This window comes from Lotus japonicus, chromosome 4, assembly GCF_012489685.1.
Source record: "Lotus japonicus ecotype B-129 chromosome 4, LjGifu_v1.2".
NCBI classification, from domain to species: domain Eukaryota; kingdom Viridiplantae; phylum Streptophyta; class Magnoliopsida; order Fabales; family Fabaceae; genus Lotus; species Lotus japonicus.
This window is the reverse complement of record NC_080044.1, coordinates 13,467,889-13,492,252: the sequence shown is the minus strand read 5'-3', so window position 1 is coordinate 13,492,252 and position 24,364 is coordinate 13,467,889. Positions and strand designations below refer to the sequence as shown.

Sequence of the window (24,364 nt, the reverse complement as noted above, 5' to 3'; positions counted from 1 at the left end):
AAAATCCAAAAAAACTGTTTTTATTATTATATAGTATAGCTGAGTATATTCTCCACTATACACTATATAAGGCTTTTTAAGGAGCTTGACTTCCATACCACAAGTGACTTCAGAAATTCCATCACCTCTGATGGATCACGAAGAGAGTAAATTGCGTTGTTTTCCTTTGGTGCTGAAGGTACTAAGATCTCGTAACCTTTATTCCCCTCTCCCAGAACCTTAAACACATTTTCATCCATTCGATCATCTCCAATATATACCGGAAGCACATCATCACAATTGTCAAGTCCAAGTGACTCGAGCAAAAATGTGACAACTTTACCCTTATCCCAGTTAATTACAGGGCGGACCTCTAAAACGTTGTGCCCGTGAGTTAATCGCAAACGTGGGTAGCCCTTCAGAACATCATTAACACGTTCTAGTCAACTAATTCTAATGATGCCTTAAAATTTTGTAACAGGGACAGAGCAACCAGCCAGAGTGCACATGTTCATTTGTATTTTGTGTAAGATTAGGATGATGAACATTTTAACTAATTTATTAGTTGGTTCATTTGTATAATATTTTTCAACAAATTACAAGAAGCATACACTAATTGTAGAATTAGCATGTAATTATCCACATTAAATTTATTGTACCTAAACAGAGATTAAAGAAATGAACATAGTTATTAGGTGAGATTAGCATATAATCATCTAGATTAAATTTATTGCACCAAAACATAGATTAAGTAAAGTAATGCGGTTAATGATTGGTTGATGCAAACGGGTGCCTCTACTTCACTTGTACTTGATGAATCCCAGGTATAATGTAACTCTTCCACGTGTTTGCACTCACTAGAATGAAGGTATAAGGATGAGGCCCTGAACTCTGTATTTAGAAACTCCCTCTCTTCTTTTCGCACTAGAATGTGATTGCAATCGCTTGAGTCTTCTTAAGAGGGTTGCCATCATATTTATACTAGTCCCCCTTCTAAATTTTTTAATTTTTCATTGTTTTGATTTGTTTTTCTTACTTTTTGGGTTTAAAGTAAAAGAGATAAAATGAGGGGCATCATATACACCATGTGCACCATTTATTATATTCTATAGCATGATCATGTCCTACCATTTTGATAAGTTGGAAACCTATAAATTTAATTTCAGAAACTGTCTTTGTTTTTAGGTATGATTTCTTGCTTGGGCAACAACCAACTGCCTCTACTCGTATACCAAACGTGAGTGAGCCTAGTGTAAAAAGAAGTAAAAATTAAAGTAGTCTAAATTAAAAACAAAAATTGTTGGAACAAAAATGGAGCAAGTTTCACATTTTGTTCTACCATTTTTAAGAGAAAGTTTATCTCCCTTATCTTTCTTTTCTAGAAATAAGGAGATACTTTTTTTTCGTGGACACATACACTGGATGAAGCACCGACTCCAACACGATACTGTGATACGACACCGACACATCTGACACGCTAATTTTCAGAAAGTAGGATACTGTAACACCGCTTATATACATAAATCTGTGTGTGCGTGTGCGTGCTACGTGCGTGCATGTAGATGGAAAGATAGATAGATATATTGGTATTCACAAAGTCAATAGAAGTTAATCTCTTTTCAAACAAAACATGAAATCAATTTCCTAAACTCTTGTGAGCTTCATAAAAATATTAAGAGGAACCATTTTATACAGTAACTTCTTTGACCAAAACAAAAAGAGCCAATTTATCTAAATAGTTTTCACCTTCTTCTTGATCATTACTAGTGAAAAGTATAATATTTAACTAAAGTTCATCAAGTGAAAAGTGTAATTTCTTTCATGGTTTTACTTTGAATTTTTTTTTTTTTGAAAACTATAAGTATCCAGGTGTCCGAGCTAAGAAGAAGTGTCAGCTCAAGTGTTTGAGCCACAAAAAATATTATTTTATTTGGACACTGCAAAGAATTCTCTGACACGTGTCGTATCAGTGTGGTACAAGTGTCGGTATCGTATCGGTGTCTGACACTAGGATACTCTATATTTCAGAGGTGTTTGTGCTTCATAGTTAGAAGGTGTCAAAACATGTCCTCAGGTTAATTTTAACTCTTTTACTATTTCACATGTCAAGAGGTCAGACAACAAAGTTGTTGGTGTCCTCGCGCACTTAGGGTTTGGATTTTGATATTCTCACACTCTTGTTTCTCTTACATATCATTTTCACTTAATTTTCTTCATATATCTCTCATCTATTCTATCATATCACATAATATATCACTCATTTCTCTCTAGAAGTGGAGAGTTGTGTAAGCACAATTTTCCCTTAGGAAGCGTTCCGAGTCCACGATCAATGTTGGATTGAGGAAGACCCCCAGGCCTTAAATTTAATCACTTTTGAATTAACACCAACAATTTCATCTACTTCTTCTTGAATGAGAAACCAAAGTTAAACCTAAAAAATAGACTATTTATCACTTTTTACATATTTTTTAATATAAAATTTGAAATGAAAAAAGGAAAAACAAAAACATAAGAAGAAGTGAACCGTGAAGCGAGTGAAGATCAAAGTCAATGACATTGAAGATAAGTGAGTTAGAATTTCTTTATCTTATTTATTAATTTATTTATAAAAAATCTTAATAGTCTATTGAGTTGTGGGTTAATAAACCACATGGGGCATGCATTCTGCGACCACCTCCCTCATCTTTCTGAAGCGGAATCGTTCCAGGTATGGTTCCGTCGGCGTGTTTTGCAGCAGAGGCACGCTCTGGCCATGGCGGTGCTATGGTGGGCATGGCGCTGAAGGAATGCAACAGTGTTTAATGAGGAAGCTTGGTTGATGTGCTATGTGTTGAGGCATGTTTTACTCGATGTTACTATGTGGCAGCGAGGTACTTTGGATGCTCTATTGCAGAACCCGCAGGCACAACGAGAGCCTCAACCACGACCCGATTCTCTCAACGTTTACGTCGATGGCAGTTGGAACTTGCAGACGACGCAAATGGGTTGTGGTGTGGTTGTGAAGGACAGCAGCGGATGCTGGGTATCGGGAGCGTCGTTGAGCCATGACGCGGGTTCAACTTTTTAGCAGAGGTTCTTGCTTTGGAGCTTGGTCTCACTCATTGTTGGGAGCTGGGTATTCGGAGCATAGTTTGCTACACGGACTGTGCAAATGTGGTGAGTGTTTTTCAGTCTGAGATGGATGTTGGCTACTTCTGGGCTAGAGAGGAGATAGCAAGGGTGAGGACCTTGTTACAGTTGGACTGGCAAGTTGTGATCGCACCGGTCTCTCGAGATAAGAACACGACATCAGACATGTTGGCTCGATAAGCGGCCAGGGATGGCACTCCACGACGAGTTTGGAGTCAACCACCCTCGACCTTGATCTCGTACCTCTTGCAAGACGCTCTAGTTTAGTTTGTTGTTTTGTTTATTTCCTTATGTAACAAAAAAAAAACCACATGATTAATTTAGACCACCGTTTCTAATTGTTTCCGAAAACAAAATCATAAGTATAAAGGGGTGAACATGGGCCGGGTAGATCCAATGAACCCGTCCAACCCAATCCGATCCAATAGGAAAAATGCGGGTTGGATCGGATAATCGGGTTAATCGGATGGATTTTACTACAACCCAATCAAGTTCGGATCGGATTTCGGATTCAGTTCAAATCCATCCAACCCAACCCAGAATCCATACATATAATAATAAATTTTTTTTTATAATTTTACTCATACTTGGAGTGCTAGTGTCGGAGTGATGACTTTTTGAAACTTTGAGACTTAAGTATTTGTAGTTATTTGTCATATTTGAACTTAGAGTATTTGTTCGTAGTTATTTACTACATGTTTTTATATATTATTTGACATGTTAGAGACATCTATGTTCTAAGTGTCATGATATGACATTTAGTGTTGCTTTTCACTTTTTAGGTACTATTTATGTTAGATTGTTTCATGTCATTTGGTAATGAAGTTTTATATTTTCATGATATTTGGCTATATGTCATTTATGTGGTATTATTTCATGCTATTCGTATAACTTTTTGTGTCATTTTCATGCTATTTAGTATTATAACATATTTAGTATTTTTTATAACTTTTTCTGAATTTATAATAATATTTGGGCTTAAACCTCATATTAGTCCCTGTCTTTGTGTCGCCGTTTGAACCAGGTCCCTGACCGAAAAAATTTGTGGAATCAATCCCTCTTGTTCAAAAACGTTTGGAGCCAGTCCTCGCCGGCGCTCGGAGCTCCGGCGAGGAATGAAGTGGCATGCTGACTGTTTAAATAAAGGTGATGTGGCATTAATTTTTTTAAATTAACCCTAAATTAATTAACTTAATCTAATTAACTCCCCAAATCAAAATCAACCCCAAAATCCCCAAATCTGAACCAACCATGGAGATCTTCCTGTTCCAGTTTCTTCTTCTTCCTCATCACCTCCTTCGACACTTCCAATTCCAGTTTCCTCATCACCTCCTCTACCTGAACCGAATCCCTTTGCTCAACATGGGTTTGGAGCAACAAGTGGTTTGGGAGGGTTTGCCCCTGCAGCACCAGCAAGATTTGGGAATTTCACACTGTCACTAGCATTTGGTGGTTTTATAATTGCATGGGTTTCATGGTGCGACCATGTATGGTGGAGCGCCTGGTTTCCCATATGGGTTTTCTAATTCATTTCACGGTGGCCATGTTCATAGAACATCAGTTGATTGTTGTTGCCAATTTCTTCTCCTTCTTCCCCAACCTGAAGCACAACGCAGCAACCACCACACACAACTCCTTCTCCTCCTCTTCCAAAACAAAGCTTCTGAACCATCCCTCACTCACCTGCAACCCACCCCTGAAACCCACCCAGAACCCATCGCAACCCACCCCACCTCACCCGCAACCCACCCTCACCCGCAATCCGCAACAGAAACCCACCGCTACCCACCACAGAAACCCACCCTCACCCAAAAATTGAGCCCATAAATCAGATCCAGAACAAAGGAGAAGATGAAGAAGCAGAAGGCAGATTTGGTATGGGTATGAAACAAAGCTTCCTCTTCTTCTTTTCGATATTGCTTGCTTCCTGGCTTAGGGTTTCAAGGTGAAGGAGGTGTCGCTGGTTGAGATGGAAGCTGCTAATGACATTCTCTCGACCTCTTCTTCTTTTGATTTGCAAGCAGCTCTTGGTGGTGTTCAAAGGAAGAAAGTTCTCCTGTAGATTGTTTTTATTTTAGAGTTAGTTTGTTAATTGTTTTAATTAATTAAATTTTAGGGTTAGTTTTGTTAATTGGCTTTAATTTTTGTTAAATAAAATAAAAATTTCTGATGTGTTGTTTATTTTTTATTTTTTTTTATTTTTTTAAGTGCCACGTCACCTTAATTTAAACAGTCAGCATGCCACTTCATCCCTCGTCGGAGCTCCAAGCGCCGGCGAGGACTGGCTCCAAACGTTTTTGAACAAGAGGGATTGATTCCACAAATTTTTCCGGTCAGGGACCTGGTTCAGACGGCGACACAAAGACAGGGACTAATATGAGGTTTAAGCCTAATATTTGCAAGATTTTTTAATATTTCAGATATATTATTATTTTAATATAGTGACCCAATCAATCCATCCAACCCAATCCGAACTTCGTCGGGTTGGTTTGGATCGGGTCCGAAGAAGAAATTCGTGAAATCCAACCCAACCCAACCCAGACAATTTTGATCGGTTCAGATTTTAGTTTGACCAAAATCCATCCAACCCAACCCATGTGCACCCTTAAGTATAATGAATGTTATACCCTCATTTTTTAATTAAAAAATCTCTGTTTAAACTCACAAACATTCAATTTTGAACGAGGAAACATTGCTAAAGATAAAGCAACTTGTGGAAAGTGGATCAAAGACGAGAAAGCAAAGAAATTTGATCGCAATGTTAGGGAGTTCTTCTTCCACTGCTGCTGCTGCTATTCCTATGGTTCCTTCTTCTCCAAAGCATGATGTGTTCCTGAGCTTCCGAGGGGAAGACACACGTGACAGCTTCACCAGTCATCTTTATGCTCAACTTTGCAGGAAAAAGATTGAAACATTCATAGATAACAGACTAGACCGAGGCGATGAGATCTCACCATCACTCCGCAAAGCAATTGAGGAATCCATGATTTATGTTATCATTTTCTCGAAAAACTATGCTTCTTCCTCGTGGTGTTTGGATGAACTCACGGAGATACTGGAATGCAGGAGAAGGTATGGAAGGGATGTGATACCTGTTTTCTACAAGGTGGATCCGTCAAGTTTGAGGCATCAGAGAGGGAGCTACGCAGATGCGTTTGTGAAGCATGAACTGCGATTCGAGGTTGGAATTACACGGAGGTGGAAGGCTGCTCTAACTGAAGCAGCTGGACTCTCCGGCTGGAATTCACACGTCACCAGGTGACCTATTTACAACTTCTTTTACTTACTTACTTACCGACTCGAGTGTGGTGAATGCTAAATGTTTGTGGCTTCAAGAATTCGAACTCACAACCTAGGGTTTAAATAGTTACTTTTTACCATCGCGACAGACATCATTGGGTTAAAATTGCGTTTATGTGTATTGATACATCTATTCAATTGATGTGATGGATTAAAAAAAAAGTTCCAAAAACAAATCAAATAAAGGATGAATACGATTTCTTCACTTAGAAGCAACTGAAAAAATCTTCTTATGAGAATTGATTTTGGTTTTAGAATCAATTGTTGAAGGATTTTTAAATATAGACTAAATTTCAAGGATTTGTTCTTGCAATATCAATCAGCATTTGGAAAGAAAGATTGACTTGATTAGAAACATAGAAATCACAAATAAAGAATGACCAAACACACTCTAAATCTAAGGCACTGGTGTAAACTCCTCTTACCGAACATTTCTAAATAAGCTTTAAGATAACACACTCTGATAAATCTAAAAATTAAAAACTAAAGCAAAATGGATAAAGCTTAATGGATTGGAGTAGATAAATTTTCTCTTCGCAACCCATCAAAATCCAATATGGGAGCAGTTCTGACAATTATCTACAATTCATTTATGGGTATGAAATTTTTGGTAAATTATATATTGACTTTGCATATAAACTATAAAGATTGTCTTGCCTAGTACCATAATTGTTCTGATGTGTATAGTATTGCTGTGATCTGCATTTTAGAAATTAATGGCAACACATATGACACCATAATGCTGCCCTTCCAAATTATGTTTGATTGTTTGTTCATATCAACTCCTACCTAGAATGAAAGACTAATGCTTTAGTTTCGATTATCTGCCAGACCAGAGTCCATGCTTGTTGATGGTATTGTGGAAGATATTTTACGAAAATTGGATCGTTCTTCCTCAAGTGATAATCAAGGAATGATTGCAATTGACAAGCATATTGCACAGATCGAGTCCTTGTTGCACCTTGAGTCACCAGCTGTTCGGATCATAGGAATTTGGGGCATGGGAGGCATAGGTAAAACTACACTGGCTCGAGCAGTATATCACAAACTGGAAGCTAAATTCAGATCCTGCCGCCTTGTTGCAAATACTCAACAAGAAATAGAAAGAGGTGATTGTCTGCGTGATAAATTGGGAGTAATGTTCAATCGGGAAAAGGTTCTCCTGATTTTAGATGACGTGAACAATTCGGTTCAGCTGAAAATTTTGATTGGAGGGCACGGTAACTTCGGCCAGGGCAGTAGGATCATTGTCACTAGTAGAGACATGCAAGTTCTTAAGAATGCCGAAGCTGATGATATCTATGAAGTCAAGCAGATGAATTTCCAAAACTCTCTACGGCTCTTCAGTTTAAATGCCTTTAAACAAAACTATCCCAAAGAAACTTATATGGCCTTGGTAGAAAAAGTATTAAATTATGCTCAAGGGGTTCCATTAGCTCTCAAAGTTTTAGGGTCACTGCTTTATGGTAGAACAAAGAAAGCATGGGAAAGTGAGTTGCAAAAGCTGGAAAAGCTTCCTGATCTTGAAATTTTCAATGTATTGAAGTTAAGTTATGATGGTCTTGATGATGAACAGAAGGATATTTTTCTTGATATATCTTGCTTCTATATTTCACATCTGGAGAATGATGTAGTAGAAACGCTAGATTGCTTTGGTTTCTCTGCTGACATTGGAATGAATGTCCTGAAAGATAGGTGCCTTATATCTACCTCGGAAGGTGTAATTATGATGCATGATCTCATACAAGAAATGGCAAAAGAAATTGTTCGCCAGCAAGGTGTCAATGATCCTGGAAAACGCAGTCGATTATGGAAGAATGAAGAAATTTGTCATGTTTTAAGAAAGAACAAGGTATATTCTTCTGTACCTCAAGTCCCACTTGATAACTCAGTCTAATGGATTTACTTTCTGACAGACTGCAAAGCACTTAGCTGTAATTAAATCTCCTGCAACCACATTTTTTTTCCTGTTAATTTATCTCTAATACCTTGCATTTACTTTCAGGGGACAGATGCAATCCAGTGCATAGTCCTCAACATGGACCACATAGAAAAAGTTCAACTACTACATGCTGAAACTTTCAAAAACATGCCTAATCTGAGAATGCTCAAGCTCTTTAAGTCTTCTCTTTGGGGAAAATCCAATCTGGTCCTTCCTGCAGTACTTGAAGGTCTTCCAAATGATTTAAAATTTCTTCATTGGGATTACTTTACTCAAAGATCTTTGCCGCTGGACTTTTGTCCAGAAAATCTTGTTAAGCTTGAGATGAGTCATAGCAATCTTGAACAGCTTTGGGAGGAAGACCAGGTATTTCAAGCTTTATGTTATATTCATTTGCAGTGTAGAATTGAATCAGGATTAAGTTCACAGACTTTTCTTCTTGTTTCCTAATCATTTACTTTTTGCATCAGGATTTACCACATTTGAAAATGCTCGATCTTAGTTTTTCTGGGAACCTGATTCGAATACCAGACCTTTCTAAGTTCCCAAATATTGAAGAAATAATTCTTAGCTATTGTGAAAGCTTGGTTCAAGTTTACTCCTCGAGTTTCCTCTGCAAGCTTAAGTATTTATGTTTGAGTGGTTGTGTTGGGCTTAGAAGTTTAAATCTTCCTAGCAATATTCTTTCGAGATCTTCTGGGTTAGTTCTCCTCGACAGTTGTGGCAAGCTCGAAACATTTTCAATTAGTAGTCAAGTCAAGGTGGTTGAATCATATAGCTGTTCGGGTAGTGATGGATTTTTGGGAGCCATAGAAGTTGACAATGAAGCAAAGCTTCGCTGGACTTACCCAAAAGGTACATATGGCTATGGCTTTCATGAGATGAATGGAAGAAATCTGTATGTAACATCTTTGAGAATACTGATGCCCTCACAATCTTTGCATGAGCTTTGCTGGTTAGATCTTCGTCATTGTCAGTCCTTGACTAGCCTTCCAATTGACCTTTGTAAGTTGAAATTGCTACGAAGACTTTATCTGAGTGGTTGCTCAAATTTGGAAAAATTCCCTGAAATTGAGGAGACAATGGAAAATTTATCAGCAATTGTCTTAGATGCAACATCAATACAGGAACTACCTTCATCCTTGTACCATTTGGTCGGGCTCGAAGAGTTGAGCTTGCACAATTGCCAAAGGCTTGAGAATATTCCCTCTTCCATTGGAAGTCTCACCAAACTTAGCAAGTTAGGCCTTACCGGCTGTAATTCACTCAAAACTTTTCCGAGTAGCATTTTCAAATTGAAGTTGACAAAACTTGATTTGAATGGCTGTTTGATGCTAAATACTTTCCCAGAGATCTTGGAGCCTGCAGAAAGTTTTACTCACATTAACTTATCCAAAACAGCTATTAAAGAACTGCCTTCATCGTTGGATTATTTGGTCGGGCTTCAAACCTTGGGTTTGAACTTGTGCAGTGATCTTGAGTCACTTCCAAACAGCATTATTAATCTAAGCCTTCTCTCCCAGCTTGATTGTTCAGGCTGTGGCAAATTATCTAAAATCCCAAATGACATGGGTCGGTTGTCATCATTAAGGGAATTGTCTCTGCAAGGAACCGGAATTGTGAACCTTCCAGAGAGCATTGCTTATCTCTCAAGCTTGGAATCACTGGATGTAAGTGATTGCAGAAAGCTTGAATGTATCCCACAGCTTCCGCCATTTCTGAAACTGTTAACAGCATTTGATTGCCTTTCCATTAAAAGAATGATGGCAAATTCTAGGGTTAAACACCCCTCAGATTCCAAAGAGGGTTCCTTCAAACTTCATTTCATCAATAATGAAGAACAGGATCCAAGTGCTCTTAGTAATGTTGTGGCTGATGCAAGGCTTAGGATCACCGGGGATGCATACAGCTCCGTGTTCTATTGCTTTCCAGGGAGTGCAGTTCCTGATTGGTTTCCTTTTCGTTGTGAGGGAAATTCAGTAACTGTGAGTAAAGATTCTCTGAATTGGTGCAATGATGTTAGGCTCACTGGTTTCGCTCTATGTGTCGTTTTGCAAGGAATTGATATGGATGATATTTGCAAAGAAGTCAGTTTTAGATACAGATTAACATTTGAATCTGATGGTCGTACATACGTTCTTCCCAACCGAGATGGGCTAAACAATTATTTCTCTTGGAGGGGTCGATGCAGATTAATCCTGCGAGATCACACAGTCGTATGGAAATATTGCTTATTGGACTCTGCAATCATTGACAACGGGCTCTCTCATGCCCATAACTTCACTTTTGAGATCAGCAATCCATTTTATCTTGAATTTTGTCCAGAGGTGAAAGAGTGCGGAATTTTCCCTCTTTATACCAAAGAAAAAAATGATATTAATGGTATTGTTTACTCTTTAAGCTTCCAGAGAGTTTCAGATAATGATTTTGAAGAACATAGTGGGAAGAGGCAGTGCCTAAGGTGAAACTTGCTGTCATAAGGTTTAGCTGTGAATCATGACCATATGCCATTCAGTATATCAGTTAAAAAATCCACTGGACCATGTGCTGTGAACCACGACCATTCCAGCTTTTGGGTATTCAAATAATAACTTTGAAGAAAGTAGATGAAAGAGGCAGTGTCTAAGGTGAAACATCTGTCATATGGTTTAGCTGTGAAATATATTGTGCACGAGATTGTGTACAGGCTACGTGAAAAGTTGGTTGTGTGCCTGATACCAAGCTTGTCCTCAACTCTGGTTTGTTGTCATTCCCTCCCTGTCTTTTCTTTACCACTTATTAATTTGCAGTTTGCATGCTCTTGTACGCTAGGTTACACTACTACAAGTAAGGCTTTTGCTAATATTTGGATAGGTTTCATACGGGTGATATTGTAACATTTTTTTCTACTCAAGTATTTTTTATTCATTTTTGTAACAAATAAAAACATTCTTTCTTGCTTTTGCTCACAGTCTCACCCTCTTATTTCATCAGCTAAGACCTTTTAAAATTTTCTTCCCACTTTCACTCGCGCGTTCTCTCTCCCTCTTGCTCTTGTTCTTGATCTCTGTTTGCCTTCAGATTCCTCTCGGTTCTTTATTATGATTTCAAGCTTTTCCAGAGCTCCCATGCTTTTTCCTGATTTTAAGAAATTGTGTGGGTTGCCATTTGATAGGTATCAGAGGGAAAAGAGTGATTTAGGAACAGAGGAAGGAAAATACATTCACAATTGTAACTGGAATTCGAGAGGCCAGAACTCTCCACAACAATGATGATTCCAATGAATGCCCATAACTGACTAACAGCCCCCTCTTATAGGGAAAGTCAGTTACTAACTGTGCTAACTACTAGTAACAACTCTAACAACCCCCTATGCCACTTGTGGCCTAATAGTATTCCTTCCTATTTACACAAGAGACCAACAAGCTAACCCCTCACGGCTCACTATTATTATTCCTGGTCCTTCTCTGATAAACTTTCTTAATCATAGGTCTAGTTCACCATTTCTTTAATTGAGGAATAAAGAAATGAATATATTGGTCAAATTATGAACGGAATCATTGAAGAAGCCGAAAAAGTCCCTTTGTTAACTATGTAAACATTAATTAGTGATTTGGCCTTGGACTTCAGGTTTGAGCCAACTTAATGAAAATATAGAGATCAAAACTAAAAAAATTCTTTATTTTATAGGGACTTTGAGCAGTTTTTTTTAACACGACTTGGAATATATTTAAACGGTTAAACCAAATATATAAACACAAACCTATAACTCCGGCAACGGTCCATTGCCCTTCATGTATTTCATGAGCAACAACACTCCTGAAAGACCATCACACTTGTTGTTCCCACTTCCCAGTAAAGACGTTGTTGTGACAAAAGTCTTGGTCAAGAATGATACTGACGCAGTGACGCTCAAAAGCATAACAACAAAACGAGACGCGTGAACTGTCAACCAAACGTGAGGCCAGAAGCAGCCAGAGCAAACACCGAGAAATTAACAACACTTCACAAGGATGGGGCTCCACAGCGAGTGCAAGTGCAACCCCCCGAAACACGCTGCGATGTTGTCCGTAGAGCAACCCCAGAAATACATATAATCCCCCCTCTGCAGTCTCTTAAACCACCAAAAATTGAACCATTCTTTTACCATGGCAACTCTTCAGCTCCACCTAGTAACCAAGTTAGTTGACGTAATGTTCAACACTTCATCATTGATTGTCGTCAAATTCTCAACACTTATAATGTAAAAGAGTTCTAAACTCTTCAGCTTCCGCCGACCTTTTTCTATAATCGAGAGATTAGTCTGAGTACTATCAAACGTTCGGATATCTTGGTCAAAGAGGAGAACTATATTTGTGGTGGTTGATAAATCAACTTCCAAAAGAATGTAGAAAAATCAAAGCTGACGACTTGACCTCTGCTCAAGTCTTCCTCTTATCACAAGCCAATGTAATGTTCATTCGAGCATTCTCCGAACCATTCTTCTTCCATGGCAACTCTTCAGTTCCAGAGAATTCAACACTCTCTGTTCCTACTCACTTTTCTTCTTCAATTCTCATCACTCCAATTCCCTTCACTCGGGTACAATCTCCCCGATAACTACTTCATCAATTGCGGTTCCACCGCCGATGTAACCGACACCGAAACCCGCCGCGTCTACGCCGGCGAATCAAACCCTGCCTACCCAAAAACCACGTTTCGCAGCACCACCGTCGCAGAAAACAGTGTCTCACCGGCGCCGCCGTCTCCACTATACCAAACAGCAAGGATTTTCCGAAGCAATTCTTCTTGCAAGTTCAACACAGAGACAAACAGAACCTACCTCCTCCGCCTCCACTTCTTCGCTTTCACCTCGCCGGAGAATCTTTCCGCCGCCAGGTTCAACGTCTCAGTTCCTGGATTCTGGCTGCTACCGAACTTCAACTCCGGAAACACCTCATCATCTGCTTCAGTTCAAGAGTATTTCCTCAAAATCACAAGCAAAACGTTCCGAATCACCTTCAGGCCTATCGGATCATCGTTCGCGTTTGTTAACGCCATAGAACTCTTCGTTCTCCCTCTCCAATTGATCTCAAACGCAGTGTCACGTTTCACTCCTGGCACTGCAACTGTTAATCAAGGCCTATCTCCTTACACCGGTGGTTTTCTCTCTCGGGTGCTGGAGACTAAGCACAGGGTCAACGTTGGTGGCGGGAATGTCACGAGGGACACTGATAACTTACTGAGAAACTGGTCCCCAGATGATGGTCTTCTTAGTGTTCGACGAAATGCGCAGCCGAAGAGTTTCAGTAATCAAATTAAGTATCGTGTAGATGATGACTCTGATGGTCCGAATTCGAGTCAATACACTGCGCCAAACGATGTCTATAGAACTGCTAGATTTATCAATTATAGCTCCGGCGGTGACTTGAACATAACTTGGAGTGTTCCGGTGGAGACGAGTGCAGATCACCTGGTACGGCTTCACTTCTGTGACATTTTTAATATTGGTAAGAATGGTTTGTCAATCTTCCACCTGATGATTTACGACAACTTAGTCAGCAATGCAAATGATGGCGTAAATGTGTTGAGCGAGCTACAATCTCCTTATTATTACGACTTTGTGGTTCGCTCTGATGACTCTGGCCTCATGAAGATCAGTGTAAAGGTTAATGCGACTCAAACTGATCCGATTGCGTTTTTGAATGGGCTAGAGGTAATGAAAGTAATTGAGTCATCGGGTTCTGTTCCCTCGGATGATGAGGGTTCCAAGCATAATGTTCTTCCTGTGGTGCTGGGTTCAGCTCTTGGAGGTGTTTTTGTTCTAGTTTCTGTGGTGGTGGTTGGGTTTTTCTGTTGGCATCTTAAAATCAGGAAACAAAAGGGAACAGTTCAAGGGTCCCCAATTCTCGACTTAAACCTTGGCCTGAAATTTTCCTTGCTTGAGATTCAATGGGCAACTGAGAATTTCGATGCAAAGCATATTATAGGCAAGGGTGGTTTTGGCGACGTCTACAAGGGGGTTCTCAAGAATGGCCTCCGTGTGGCTGTGAAAAGAAGTAAACCCGGGTCAGGTCAAGGCCTTCTCGAGTTTCGAACAGAGATCATGGTTTTGTCCAAGATTCACCACAGGCACCTTGTTTCCTTGATTGGGTATTGTGATGAAAAGTATGAGATGATTCTGGTTTATGAGTACATGGAGAAAGGGACTCTCAGGGACCATTTATACAACACGAATTTCCCAAGCTTGTTTTGGAAGCAGAGGCTTGAAATTTGCATTGGAGCTGCAAGGGGTCTTCATTACCTTCACAAAGGAGTTTATGGTGGAATCATTCACCGTGATGTGAAATCCACTAACATATTGCTTGATGAGAACCTTGTGGCTAAAGTTGCTGACTTTGGCCTTTCAAGAACAGGTCCTCTTGATGATCACCAGTCATATGTCATCACAGATGTAAAAGGCACTTTTGGGTATCTTGATCCTGAGTATTTCAGGTCGCAACAGCTGACGGAAAAATCTGATGTATATTCATTTGGGGTGGTTCTTCTTGAAGTGTTGTGTGCAAGACCAGCCATTGAATCTTCATTTCCGAGGGAGCAAGTGAACTTAGCTGAGTGGGGAATGCTTTGCAAAAACAAAGGGATGTTAGGCGAGATTGTTGATCCTGCCATAAAGGGCCAGATAGATCAAAACTCTCTCAAGAAACTCAGTGACACGGTGGAAAAGTGCTTGCAAGAAAATGGTTGTGATAGGCCTACAATGCGGGATGTGTTGTGGGACTTGGAGTATGCACTGCAACTTTACAATACAATGAGAGCTCTTGAGGATAGTTCAAGCAGTGCTTCTGCATCTCTTCAATTTCATAATATTTTGTTAGGTGGTTCTTCCTAGTGAGCCATTAATTTAAAAAAGAACAAAAAAAGAAGGAAATAATATTTTAATGTGCCATATAGCCCAATTTGGTTTTTAAAGGGAATTAAACCCTTGGTGAAGGGAAAAAAAGACTTCGCTTGTGGCACCTCTAGTCCTCTACTAGGGTTCTCAAAATTTTATGAGCGTCGCAACCCTTCTCCCCACCATGGGGTGTGGGGCTCCCCCTCCTCCCTTCTCTTATAGCCTTCTCCTCCCTCTATGGGAGCTCCTCCTCCTCTTCTTGGAGTTTTTTTCTACTCACAGTAACCAGTAGGTTTGTTTCTCTCATAAGCGAGAAATTTTCTACCCGCTTTGGTTGCTTCAACATGATCTACCTTGACAACAAAAAAACTTGCTGAAGAAGTAACGCACAAGTAGCAAAAGTCTAGCAGACATTTCCTTATAATTTTAATTAAAATAAAAATAAATTTATGATGTTGTGGAAATCAATTGGGTACATGTGTAATAAGACTTTACAATGACACAGTGCATCAATCATTTTCTCAAATGGCTACCTAAAAGTGTTTGAAAGATTCAAAATGAAATCAGGAGCTTTATTGTGAAAGGGCTACCTAACATATATTTTGGGGGTACCTACCTTATACAAGATCCTAATTGAATGTAAACCAAAATAGAGAATTTCATATATGTGTGTGAAGTTCCACTGCCTAATCTTGTTGATGGATCCCTTTGCAGCAACTGTAACAATTAAACAGAGAAAACACAATGCACTTGTGAATTCTTCAATTGTTTTTTACTAAGAGATTGACCTTAAAGAATTTTATACAGTTGCAATTGGTACACATCAATTGGAGAGAGTTGATTGTTTGGAAGACATTGTCTGATACCGGTTGTCTACTGCTTTTGACCATATTGAGACAGCACAAATTGTCTGATACCGGTTGAAGAAATAGCAAAAGTAACTGCTATTATTTTCTTTTTCTAATATTCAATCCATTCTACCATGTATGGCTTAGCATGTTAATTATGCTTATCAAAGATCGGATACGAAATGCTGAGAGAAATGTTGGTTTACTTTTTCTTTTTTAGTTAAGCCTCTTGGTTTACTTGTATATTACTTTAATGGATGTTCTCCCAGTAGAGGGTGATTGGCATGTCACTGATACCCAAAATCGAAGCGTAAATTGTATGAGCATTTTTTGCCTCAGTGTAATTGTAGAGTATAAAACATCAGTGCAGGCATTTAAACAAGTGCTGCACGCCATGTGCCAAATTATCAATAATCTATTACGAGCATAAGGAATAGACATTATCATTATTGATCTTAGTATCTTACAGTTGAGACTAGTTTGACAACATTAACTAAAATGGAAATCCAGGGACCTTAGAATAGCTTGTTGAACCTTGAATGGCTTTGGCATTCTACCTAGCATCATCAATTCTCAACTGAGAGAAAACCGAATCAGCTGCACTATCAGATTCATCACCCCTCACAATCGACATGTCATCCACTTCACTCAGCGTGGAGAGTGAAGGAAGACGCCGAACATTCGGCAATTGAATCGATGCAGAAGCACTGCTAGAACTATCCTCATGAGGCTCCCTTTGAATGGTACCTCGCTGAAGCTGCAGCGCGTACTCCAAGTCCCACAACACATCCCCCATTGAAGGCCTATCACCACCATCTTCTTGCAAGCACTTCTCCACTGTCTCACTGAATTTCCTGAGAGAGTTTTGATCCATTTGCCCCTTGATGACAGGATCAACAATCTCTTCGAGTATCCCTTTGTTTTTGCAAAATATTCCCCACTCAGCCAAGTTTGCCTGCTCCCTTGGAAGCGATTGCTCAATGGCGGGTCTTGCACACAACACTTCCAGAAGAACCACCCCAAATGAATACACATCAGATTTCTCTGTCAGCTGCTGCGACCTGAAATACTCAGGATCAAGATACCCGAAAGTGCCTTTCACACCTGTGCTGACATATGATTGATGATCATCAAGAGGGCCTGTTCTTGAAAGGCCAAAGTCAGCAACTTTAGCCACAAGGTTCTCATCAAGCAATATGTTGGTGGATTTCACATCACGGTGAATGATTCCCCCAGATGCTCCTTTGTGAAGGTAATGAAGACCCCTTGCAGCTCCAATGCAAACTTCTAGCCTTTGCTTCCAAGACAAGCTTGGGAAATTGGTATTGTACAAATGGTCCCTGAGTGTCCCTTTCTCCATGTACTCATAAACCAGAATCATCTCATACCTTTCATCACAATACCCAATTAAGGAAACAAGGTGCCTGTGGCGAATCTTGGACAAAACCATGATCTCTGTCTGAAACTCTGGCAGGCCTTGACCTGACCCGGGATCACTCCTTTTCACAGCCACACTCATGCCATTCTTGAGAACCCCCTTGTAGACATTACCGAAACCACCCTTCCCAATCATCAGCTTCGCATCGAAATTCTTAGTTGCAAATTGAATCTCAAGCAAGGAGATTTTCAGGCCAAGGTTTATGTTGGGAAGTGGTGAACCTTGAATGGTTCCCTCAGTTAACCTGCTGTGAGAGCTTCCTCCAGCATTAACCGGAATTGGTGACCAATCAGAATTCTCAACAGGCTTTTGCTTCCTTATTTTAAGATGCCAATATAGAAACCCAACCACCACCACAGAAACCAGAACAAAAACACCTCCAAGAGCGGAACCCAGCACCACAGGAAGAACATTATGCTTGGAACCCTCATCATCCGAGGGAACAGAACCCGATGACTCAATTACTTTCATTACCTCTAGCCCATTCAAAAACGCAATCGGATCAGTTTGAGTCGCATTAACCTTTACACTGATCTTCATGAGGCCAGAGTCATCAGAGCGAACCACAAAGTCGTAATAATAAGGAGATTGTAGCTCGCTCGACACATTTACGCCATCATTTGCATTGCTGACTAAGTTGTCGTAAATCATCAGCTGGAAGATTGAAAAACCATTCTGAAAAATATTAAAAATGTCACAGAAGTGAAGCCGAACCAGGTGATCTTCACTCTTCTCCACCGGAACACCCCAAGTTATGTTCAAGTCACCACCAGAGCTATAATTGATAAATCTAGCAGTTCTATAGACATCGTTCGGCGCAGTGTATGAACTCGAATTCGGACCATCAGAGTCATCATCTACACGATATTTAATTTGATTACTGAAACTCTTTGGCTGCGCATTTCGTCGAACACTTAGAAGACCATCATCTGGGGACCAGTTTCTCAGTAAGTTATCAGTGTCCCTCGTGACATTCTCACCACCAACGTTGACCCTGTGCTTAGTCTCCAGCACCCGAGAGAGCAAACCACCGGTGTAAGGAGATAGGCCTCGATTAGCAGTTGCAGTGCCAGGAGTGAAACGTGAGACTGTGTTTGAGATCAAATGGAGAGGGAGAACGAAGAGTTCTATGGCGTTAACAAACGCGAACGATGATCCGATAGGCCTGAAGGTGATTCGGAACGTTTTGCTTGTGATTTTGAGGAAATACTCTTTAACTGAAGCAGAGGTTGTGGTGTTTCCGGCGTTGAAATTCGGTAGCAGCCAGAATCCAGGAACTGAGACGTTGAACCTGGCGGCGGAAAGATTCTCCGGCGAGGTGAAAGCGAAGAAGTGGAGGCGGAGGAGGTAGGTTCTGTTTGTCTCTGTGTTGAACTTGTAAGAAGAATTGCTTCGGAAAATCCTTGCTGTTTGGTATAGTGGAGACGGCGGCGCCGGTGAGACACTGTTTTCTGCGACGGTGGTGCTGCGAAACGTGGTTTTTGGGTAGGCAGGGTTTGATTCGCCGGCGTAGACGCGGCGGGTTTCGGTGTCGGTTACATCGGCGGTGGAACCGCAATTGATGAAGTAGTTATCGGGGAGATTGTACCCGAGTGAAGGGAATTGGAGTGATGAGAATTGAAGAAGAAAAGTGAGTAGGAACAGAGAGTGTTGAATTCTCTGGAACTGAAGAGTTGCCATGGAAGAAGAATGGTTCGGAGAATGCTCGAATGAACATTACATTGGCTTGTGATAAGAGGAAGACTTGAGCAGAGGTCAAGTCGTCAGCTTTGATTTTTCTACATTCTTTTGGAAGTTGATTTATCAACCACCACAAATATAGTTCTCCTCTTTGACCAAGATATCCGAACGTTTGATAGTACTCAGACTAATCTCTCGATTATAGAAAAGGTCGGCGGAAGCTGAAGAGTTTAGAACTCTTTTACATTATAAGTGTTGAGAATTTGACGGCAATCAATGATGAAGTGTTGAACATTACGTCAACTAACTTGGTTACTAGGGCAAATATTCTATGGATGAAATTTGGTGTCTTTTGATCACATTAAGAAATGATTGGCTTGAGTTCTATGACCAAATTTGTTTGTAGCCAACTGCCTAGTGGGCAGGCTTGACCTGTCACGGACTTATTACAGTGATTTATTTATTCAAATATTCCACGGAATGAATTAAGATGGCTGCTGTTAATATAGCCAAATGGAAGGGGAATAATAGAGCCCAAATATCTCCTCACAGGCTGGGAAATTTTCGTTCCAAAAGGCATATAATTTGTCCAGGCATTCTTGGAAACGGAATACAGCACATGTTTATGTTACAATTCTAGATGAAGACTGATACTTTTTAGAACTAAATATGTATTTAGTTTGAGCGCATGTTTGTTTTGCCACTAAGGTAATAGTATGATTTTATAAATCTCAAAGCATAAACAAAGAAGAATTACACGAAATTTTGATAAATTAATTTTAAAGTAGACCCACATTAAGTTCAATGACAATCCAAATGCACACTCACAGTTAAATTTAGGGAAATTGATTTTGGTTCCTACAAATTTTTTGCATAGGATTACATTTCGAATGTTTTGGATTGGAAATATTTCAAAAAACAAATATAGTTGGAGCTCCTTCTTAATCAGCTCATCATTTTTAAGAGTTGATGTGTCTTCTGAAAATTCAAGTTAGGAATGTGACATGTCACATGTGCTTGCAAGTTGTCTTGCTACAATTGACGTGGCATTTTCAAACATCTAAGTTTATCTTAGTTTGAACCTCATCTAACCACAATTGTCTTGGTGGTCGTTCACTTTATCTTAGTTTGAACCTCATCTAACTGAAAGGAAAACTTGTAAGTGTTATATAATTATATTAACAATTTGTGACGTTTTAAATCATCACTTATTAGGATAAAACTAACATTCAACCTGGCATTTTAATTATCACCATGTACTGCGATCACGGATCAATGAGGTGTGAGATATAACTATTGCCATATAATTATCACCATAGGTGGTGGTGAGTTGGCTATGATGGCGACGGTCCTATGAGAAGATCTGTGATTGGATCAGTGGAGCTCCAATAGGGGGTGAGTTAGGTGACCAATTTTTTCACTCTCTAGGTGTCACAAACAAAAATCCTAAGTTGTAATTGGTGCACAAACTATTAGTCTAGCTTGGCAAACACATTTCTCATAAAATCATTTACCAAACAATTTTTCAATAATAAACATGTTTTCAAAATTTTATAAAAAATCACTGGATTCTCCTCTATGTTTTCAATATTCCTAAGCCTTGGCAAATGAGATTTTTACCACAACTAGAATTCCAAGTAATGTTTAAATTATAAATTTAGTAGTCAAGTGCAAATTATTAAAATAAAGTGTGAAGTTGGAAGCAACCTTCTGCTCAATTGTTTGGAAAATTGTGGATAAAAAAAATGAAAAGGGGTAAGTTATTGAGATTCAGTGAGGGCTTAACAACCAACATATACTAGAAGGGAAACATAATAGGAACAGATTTTTTTTTCTCAAAACTAAATGTAAAAACTTCATATTATCGATAACATTAACTCAAATTATTTTAATGACGAGGGTTTCATAATCGTAAATTTAAACATAACCATTTCAAAGAAATATGACTAAATAATGTTAAATTGTGAAAGATAAGTGAATCTGAAAATTCAATATAATAAGGTAGGGTTGCACATGAGTTGGGTTGGATGGATTTTCAGACCAATTATGATCCGAATTGATCAAAATTGTTTAAGTTGGGTTGAGTTGGATTTCCCGAATTTTTACCTTCAAATCCAAACCAACCCAATCTGACAATGTTCGGGTTGGTTTGGGCGGATTGATTGAATTACTATATTAAAACAATAATAAATATGGAATATTGAAAAAATATTACAAGTTTGAAAAAAAAAAGAAAAAAATGGTAAATTTGTTATAGTACCAAATAACATAAAAAAATACTCAAAAAACAATATTAAACAACATGAAATAGTACCACATAAATGCAAATAGCCAAATACAATAAAAAATACAACAATTGAAAAAAGTTAATTAATATGACAATGACATAAAACTTTCCTTCAAGCAAGGCTACAAAAGTGCTTACTATAGAATTTAAGTAACTTAAGTTGCTAACTAGACATGCTTATCTTATCAGTGCATTTTATCAAACATAGATCTTCATATTACAAATGAATATTTCATTCACATGTTCTCAGTTGCTATCAGACATCAGTGAAACCTTGTTGATTATATTTGGACGTGCTTTACACATGGCCTCTAAGGGAATTAGCTTCGGCATGGTGACCCCTTTTCCTTCAGTCATGTCAATTTCCTGCTCACTCATTCGTTTCCACTCAAAACATTGAATCAGTAAACCCAGAGTTAAACTTACTGTACGCTGCCCCAATCCTGCTCCAGGACAAGCCCTTCTTCCTAACCCAAATGGAATCACCTTCTCTGCTTCCCCTTCTTTCTCAAATCTCTCAGGCTTAAACTGTTCAGGATCACTCCATAGCTGAGGATCTCTATGAATAGCCCAAGCATTAACCAACAAGATAGTTCCCTGTGGGACATTATATCCTCCTATGGTACAATCTTTTGAAGAAAAATGGGGTGACAACAGTGGAAATGCAGGGTGTAAACGAAATGTCTCAGAGATTATATGCTGTAGGTAGGGAAGTTTTGAAATGTCTGATTCTTCCACTAGGCGATCTTGTCCAATGTGAGTGTCTATTTCATCCCTTGCCTTTTTAAGCACTTCTGGGTGATTTAGTAAAGCAGACATTGCCCATTCTAAAGTTGTTGCTGATGTCTCAGTTCCTCCAAGGAGCATAACCTGTGAAGTCAAACAAAGTCAATACAAAGCTAGGGAACAAGTTATATCAGGCACATTCATTTCAATTTTGATGGTTGTTATGTGGTATTAAAAGATGACATATCAACCTTAGCTTAGTATAAAGAAGGTATCAAAAGATATTCTAAACTATGACATTCGCATTTCATCGAGCATGTTAGGATTAACTTATTTTTCCTCAGAATCAATTATGTCATTGAGAAACTACTCATATTAATTATAGAAAGATGTTCAAGCTTACTATCAATTATGAAAGTAGTAACATTTACCAGAACAATTCCTTTGATGATTTGGTCTGTATAATACTCAGGTTGTGATTCTTGCATACTTAAGAGATGATCAATCATGGTATTATGATCATTATTGTTCCTCCGCTTCGCAATTCGATGTTCATCAATGAGTCCTTGCAAAAAGATATCATTCCTGCTAGCAATCCTCTTCATCCTCTTCTCCAAATTCCCAAAATCAAACAACCTAAGAACCCTGACAAACTCAACAGGGTTACTAGCCCCTGCTAGTGTCACCATCTCATTCATGAGTTCCCTAAACTCCCTCGCTTGTTCCACATCAGCAACATCAATATCATCGCCACAGTACCTCTTCCCAGAGATCATTCTCATGATGGTGTTAAACGTCATCTCTTGAAACTTCGATTTCAGCTCAACCGCCGCAAAACCCTCGCTCGAGTCAGGCGAAACGAGGCTCGTCCCGCCTGATTCGGTAGAAGGTGTTGAGGCGGTGCGTGGAGAGGACCTCGAGCGAGATGACGCGGCGGAGATTGCGCCAGTGGTCGCCGTAAGGTGCTGCCGTCACGGTGGTGAAGTTGTAGCCAATGTGCTTGCCGGCGAGGAGCGGTGGCCGGTTCGCGAGGATGGTGTCGTTTTTGGTGAAGCATTCTTGGACGACGGTTGGGGATGAAACGACCACCACGAAGCGGGAACCGAACCAGAGGGAGAAGACTTTGCCGTGTTTTTGTGAGAGGCGGTGGAGGGTGCGGTGGAGTGGGTGTTTGAGCTGGTGGAGGTTGCCAATTATGGGGAGAGATGGAGGACCTGGAGGGAGGTTTCGTTTTGAGAAGAGAAACTTGAGAGAGAAAATGAAAAGAAAACAGAGGAAGATGTAATAGAAAAATGGGATCATTTTGATTGAATGTTGATGATGCTAATCAATGTGTTGGAACTTGGAAGTGTCAAGTGATGTTTAACTTGTTCTGATTCTATGTGTAGTTAGTTTGTGATTGCATGTTGTGGCTTTTATAGTACAAATGCAGGGGATTGGGTTGCGTATGCTCTTACATATCCTTTCTTTAGATTTTTCTACCTTTGAAAGTTTGATTATTCGCTTGATTGAATGACCCGGAACTAATTTGACCCACGAAGATGGAAATGCTGCCTACATGACATGTTAACTTCTCATTTGAAGATGGCAGGTTTATGACAAGACATTAAAATTGAGGGAGGTTTTGAAATTTGAAGGGGCTGCTCATGTGATCAAGGTATGAAAATTCACAAGCGGTCCAAATTACTGCATTTGATTTGATTTTTCGAAAAGGTTAGCTTGTTAAAAAGAAAAAGGTTAGCTGCACATTCATGGTGTCTACACTTGAGAGATAGTAAAATAAATAAGAAAGGAATTAAAGATAAGATAGATGATAAAATATTATGAATTATGAAGAAAGATAAATAAAAAGAGTCTAACAAATTTTAAAATAGTGTGTTGCGAACACTCCCCTACACCTAAATAATACACACATACACACAATTTTATGTGTCTCTAACTCCCTATTACATCTCATTATACATTGAGAATTAATATTCCAAATTGTAAAAAATTGACCAAGTCAAGATACATATTCCAACCATTAATTTTATGTTTTTAATTGTTAAACACACAAGTTGATGGTTAGATGGTGAAACTTGATACGATTAATTGTTTACATTTTAGGGTATACATTTTTCGCATTCATTAATTATCCATTCTCATTTTGAATGATTAGGATCATCAGCGATATGTTTGGATT

At 39.2% G+C, this 24,364-nt stretch overlaps 3 protein-coding genes and 1 pseudogene across 3 annotated transcripts; 2 read left to right on the top strand and 2 right to left on the bottom strand.

Moving 5' to 3' along the window:
• Positions 1–5,789: 5,789 nt before the first annotated feature.
• Positions 5,790–11,293, top strand: LOC130711146 (disease resistance protein RPV1-like). Its single transcript, XM_057560643.1, has 4 exons — positions 5,790–6,366; positions 7,240–8,260; positions 8,414–8,716; positions 8,821–11,293. The coding sequence occupies exons 1-4, from the start codon at positions 5,867–5,869 to the stop codon at positions 10,813–10,815; spliced, it is 3,819 nt and encodes a 1,272-aa protein (XP_057416626.1). The 5' UTR covers positions 5,790–5,866; the 3' UTR covers positions 10,816–11,293.
• Positions 11,294–12,130: 837 nt separating this feature from the next.
• LOC130711148 (receptor-like protein kinase THESEUS 1) lies at positions 12,131–15,267 on the top strand. The gene has a single exon (XM_057560646.1). It carries the CDS (start codon positions 12,819–12,821, stop codon positions 15,198–15,200), a length of 2,382 nt encoding a protein of 793 aa, XP_057416629.1. The 5' UTR covers positions 12,131–12,818; the 3' UTR covers positions 15,201–15,267.
• A 1,181-nt stretch (positions 15,268–16,448) lies between these two features.
• On the bottom strand, positions 16,449–19,383 carry LOC130711147 (probable receptor-like protein kinase At2g23200). The gene has a single exon (XM_057560645.1). It carries the CDS (start codon positions 19,167–19,169, stop codon positions 16,605–16,607), a length of 2,565 nt encoding a protein of 854 aa, XP_057416628.1. The 5' UTR covers positions 19,170–19,383; the 3' UTR covers positions 16,449–16,604.
• A 2,079-nt stretch (positions 19,384–21,462) lies between these two features.
• On the bottom strand, positions 21,463–23,586 carry LOC130715689 (cytochrome P450 81E8-like; annotated as a pseudogene).
• Positions 23,587–24,364: the final 778 nt, after the last annotated feature.

Bases quoted from the DNA above. Each gene is read 5' to 3' on its own strand.
- LOC130711148 (XM_057560646.1), top strand. From the start codon at position 12,819: ATGGCAACTCTTCAGTTCCAGAGAATTCAACACTCTCTGTTCCTACTC.
- LOC130711147 (XM_057560645.1), bottom strand. From the start codon at position 19,169: ATGGCAACTCTTCAGTTCCAGAGAATTCAACACTCTCTGTTCCTACTC.
- LOC130711146 (XM_057560643.1), top strand. From the start codon at position 5,867: ATGTTAGGGAGTTCTTCTTCCACTGCTGCTGCTGCTATTCCTATGGTT. The intron at 6,367-7,239 runs GTGACCTATTTA...ATTATCTGCCAG, and splicing joins TGGAATTCACACGTCACCAG to ACCAGAGTCCATGCTTGTTG. The intron at 8,717-8,820 runs GTATTTCAAGCT...TTTTTGCATCAG, and splicing joins AGCTTTGGGAGGAAGACCAG to GATTTACCACATTTGAAAAT.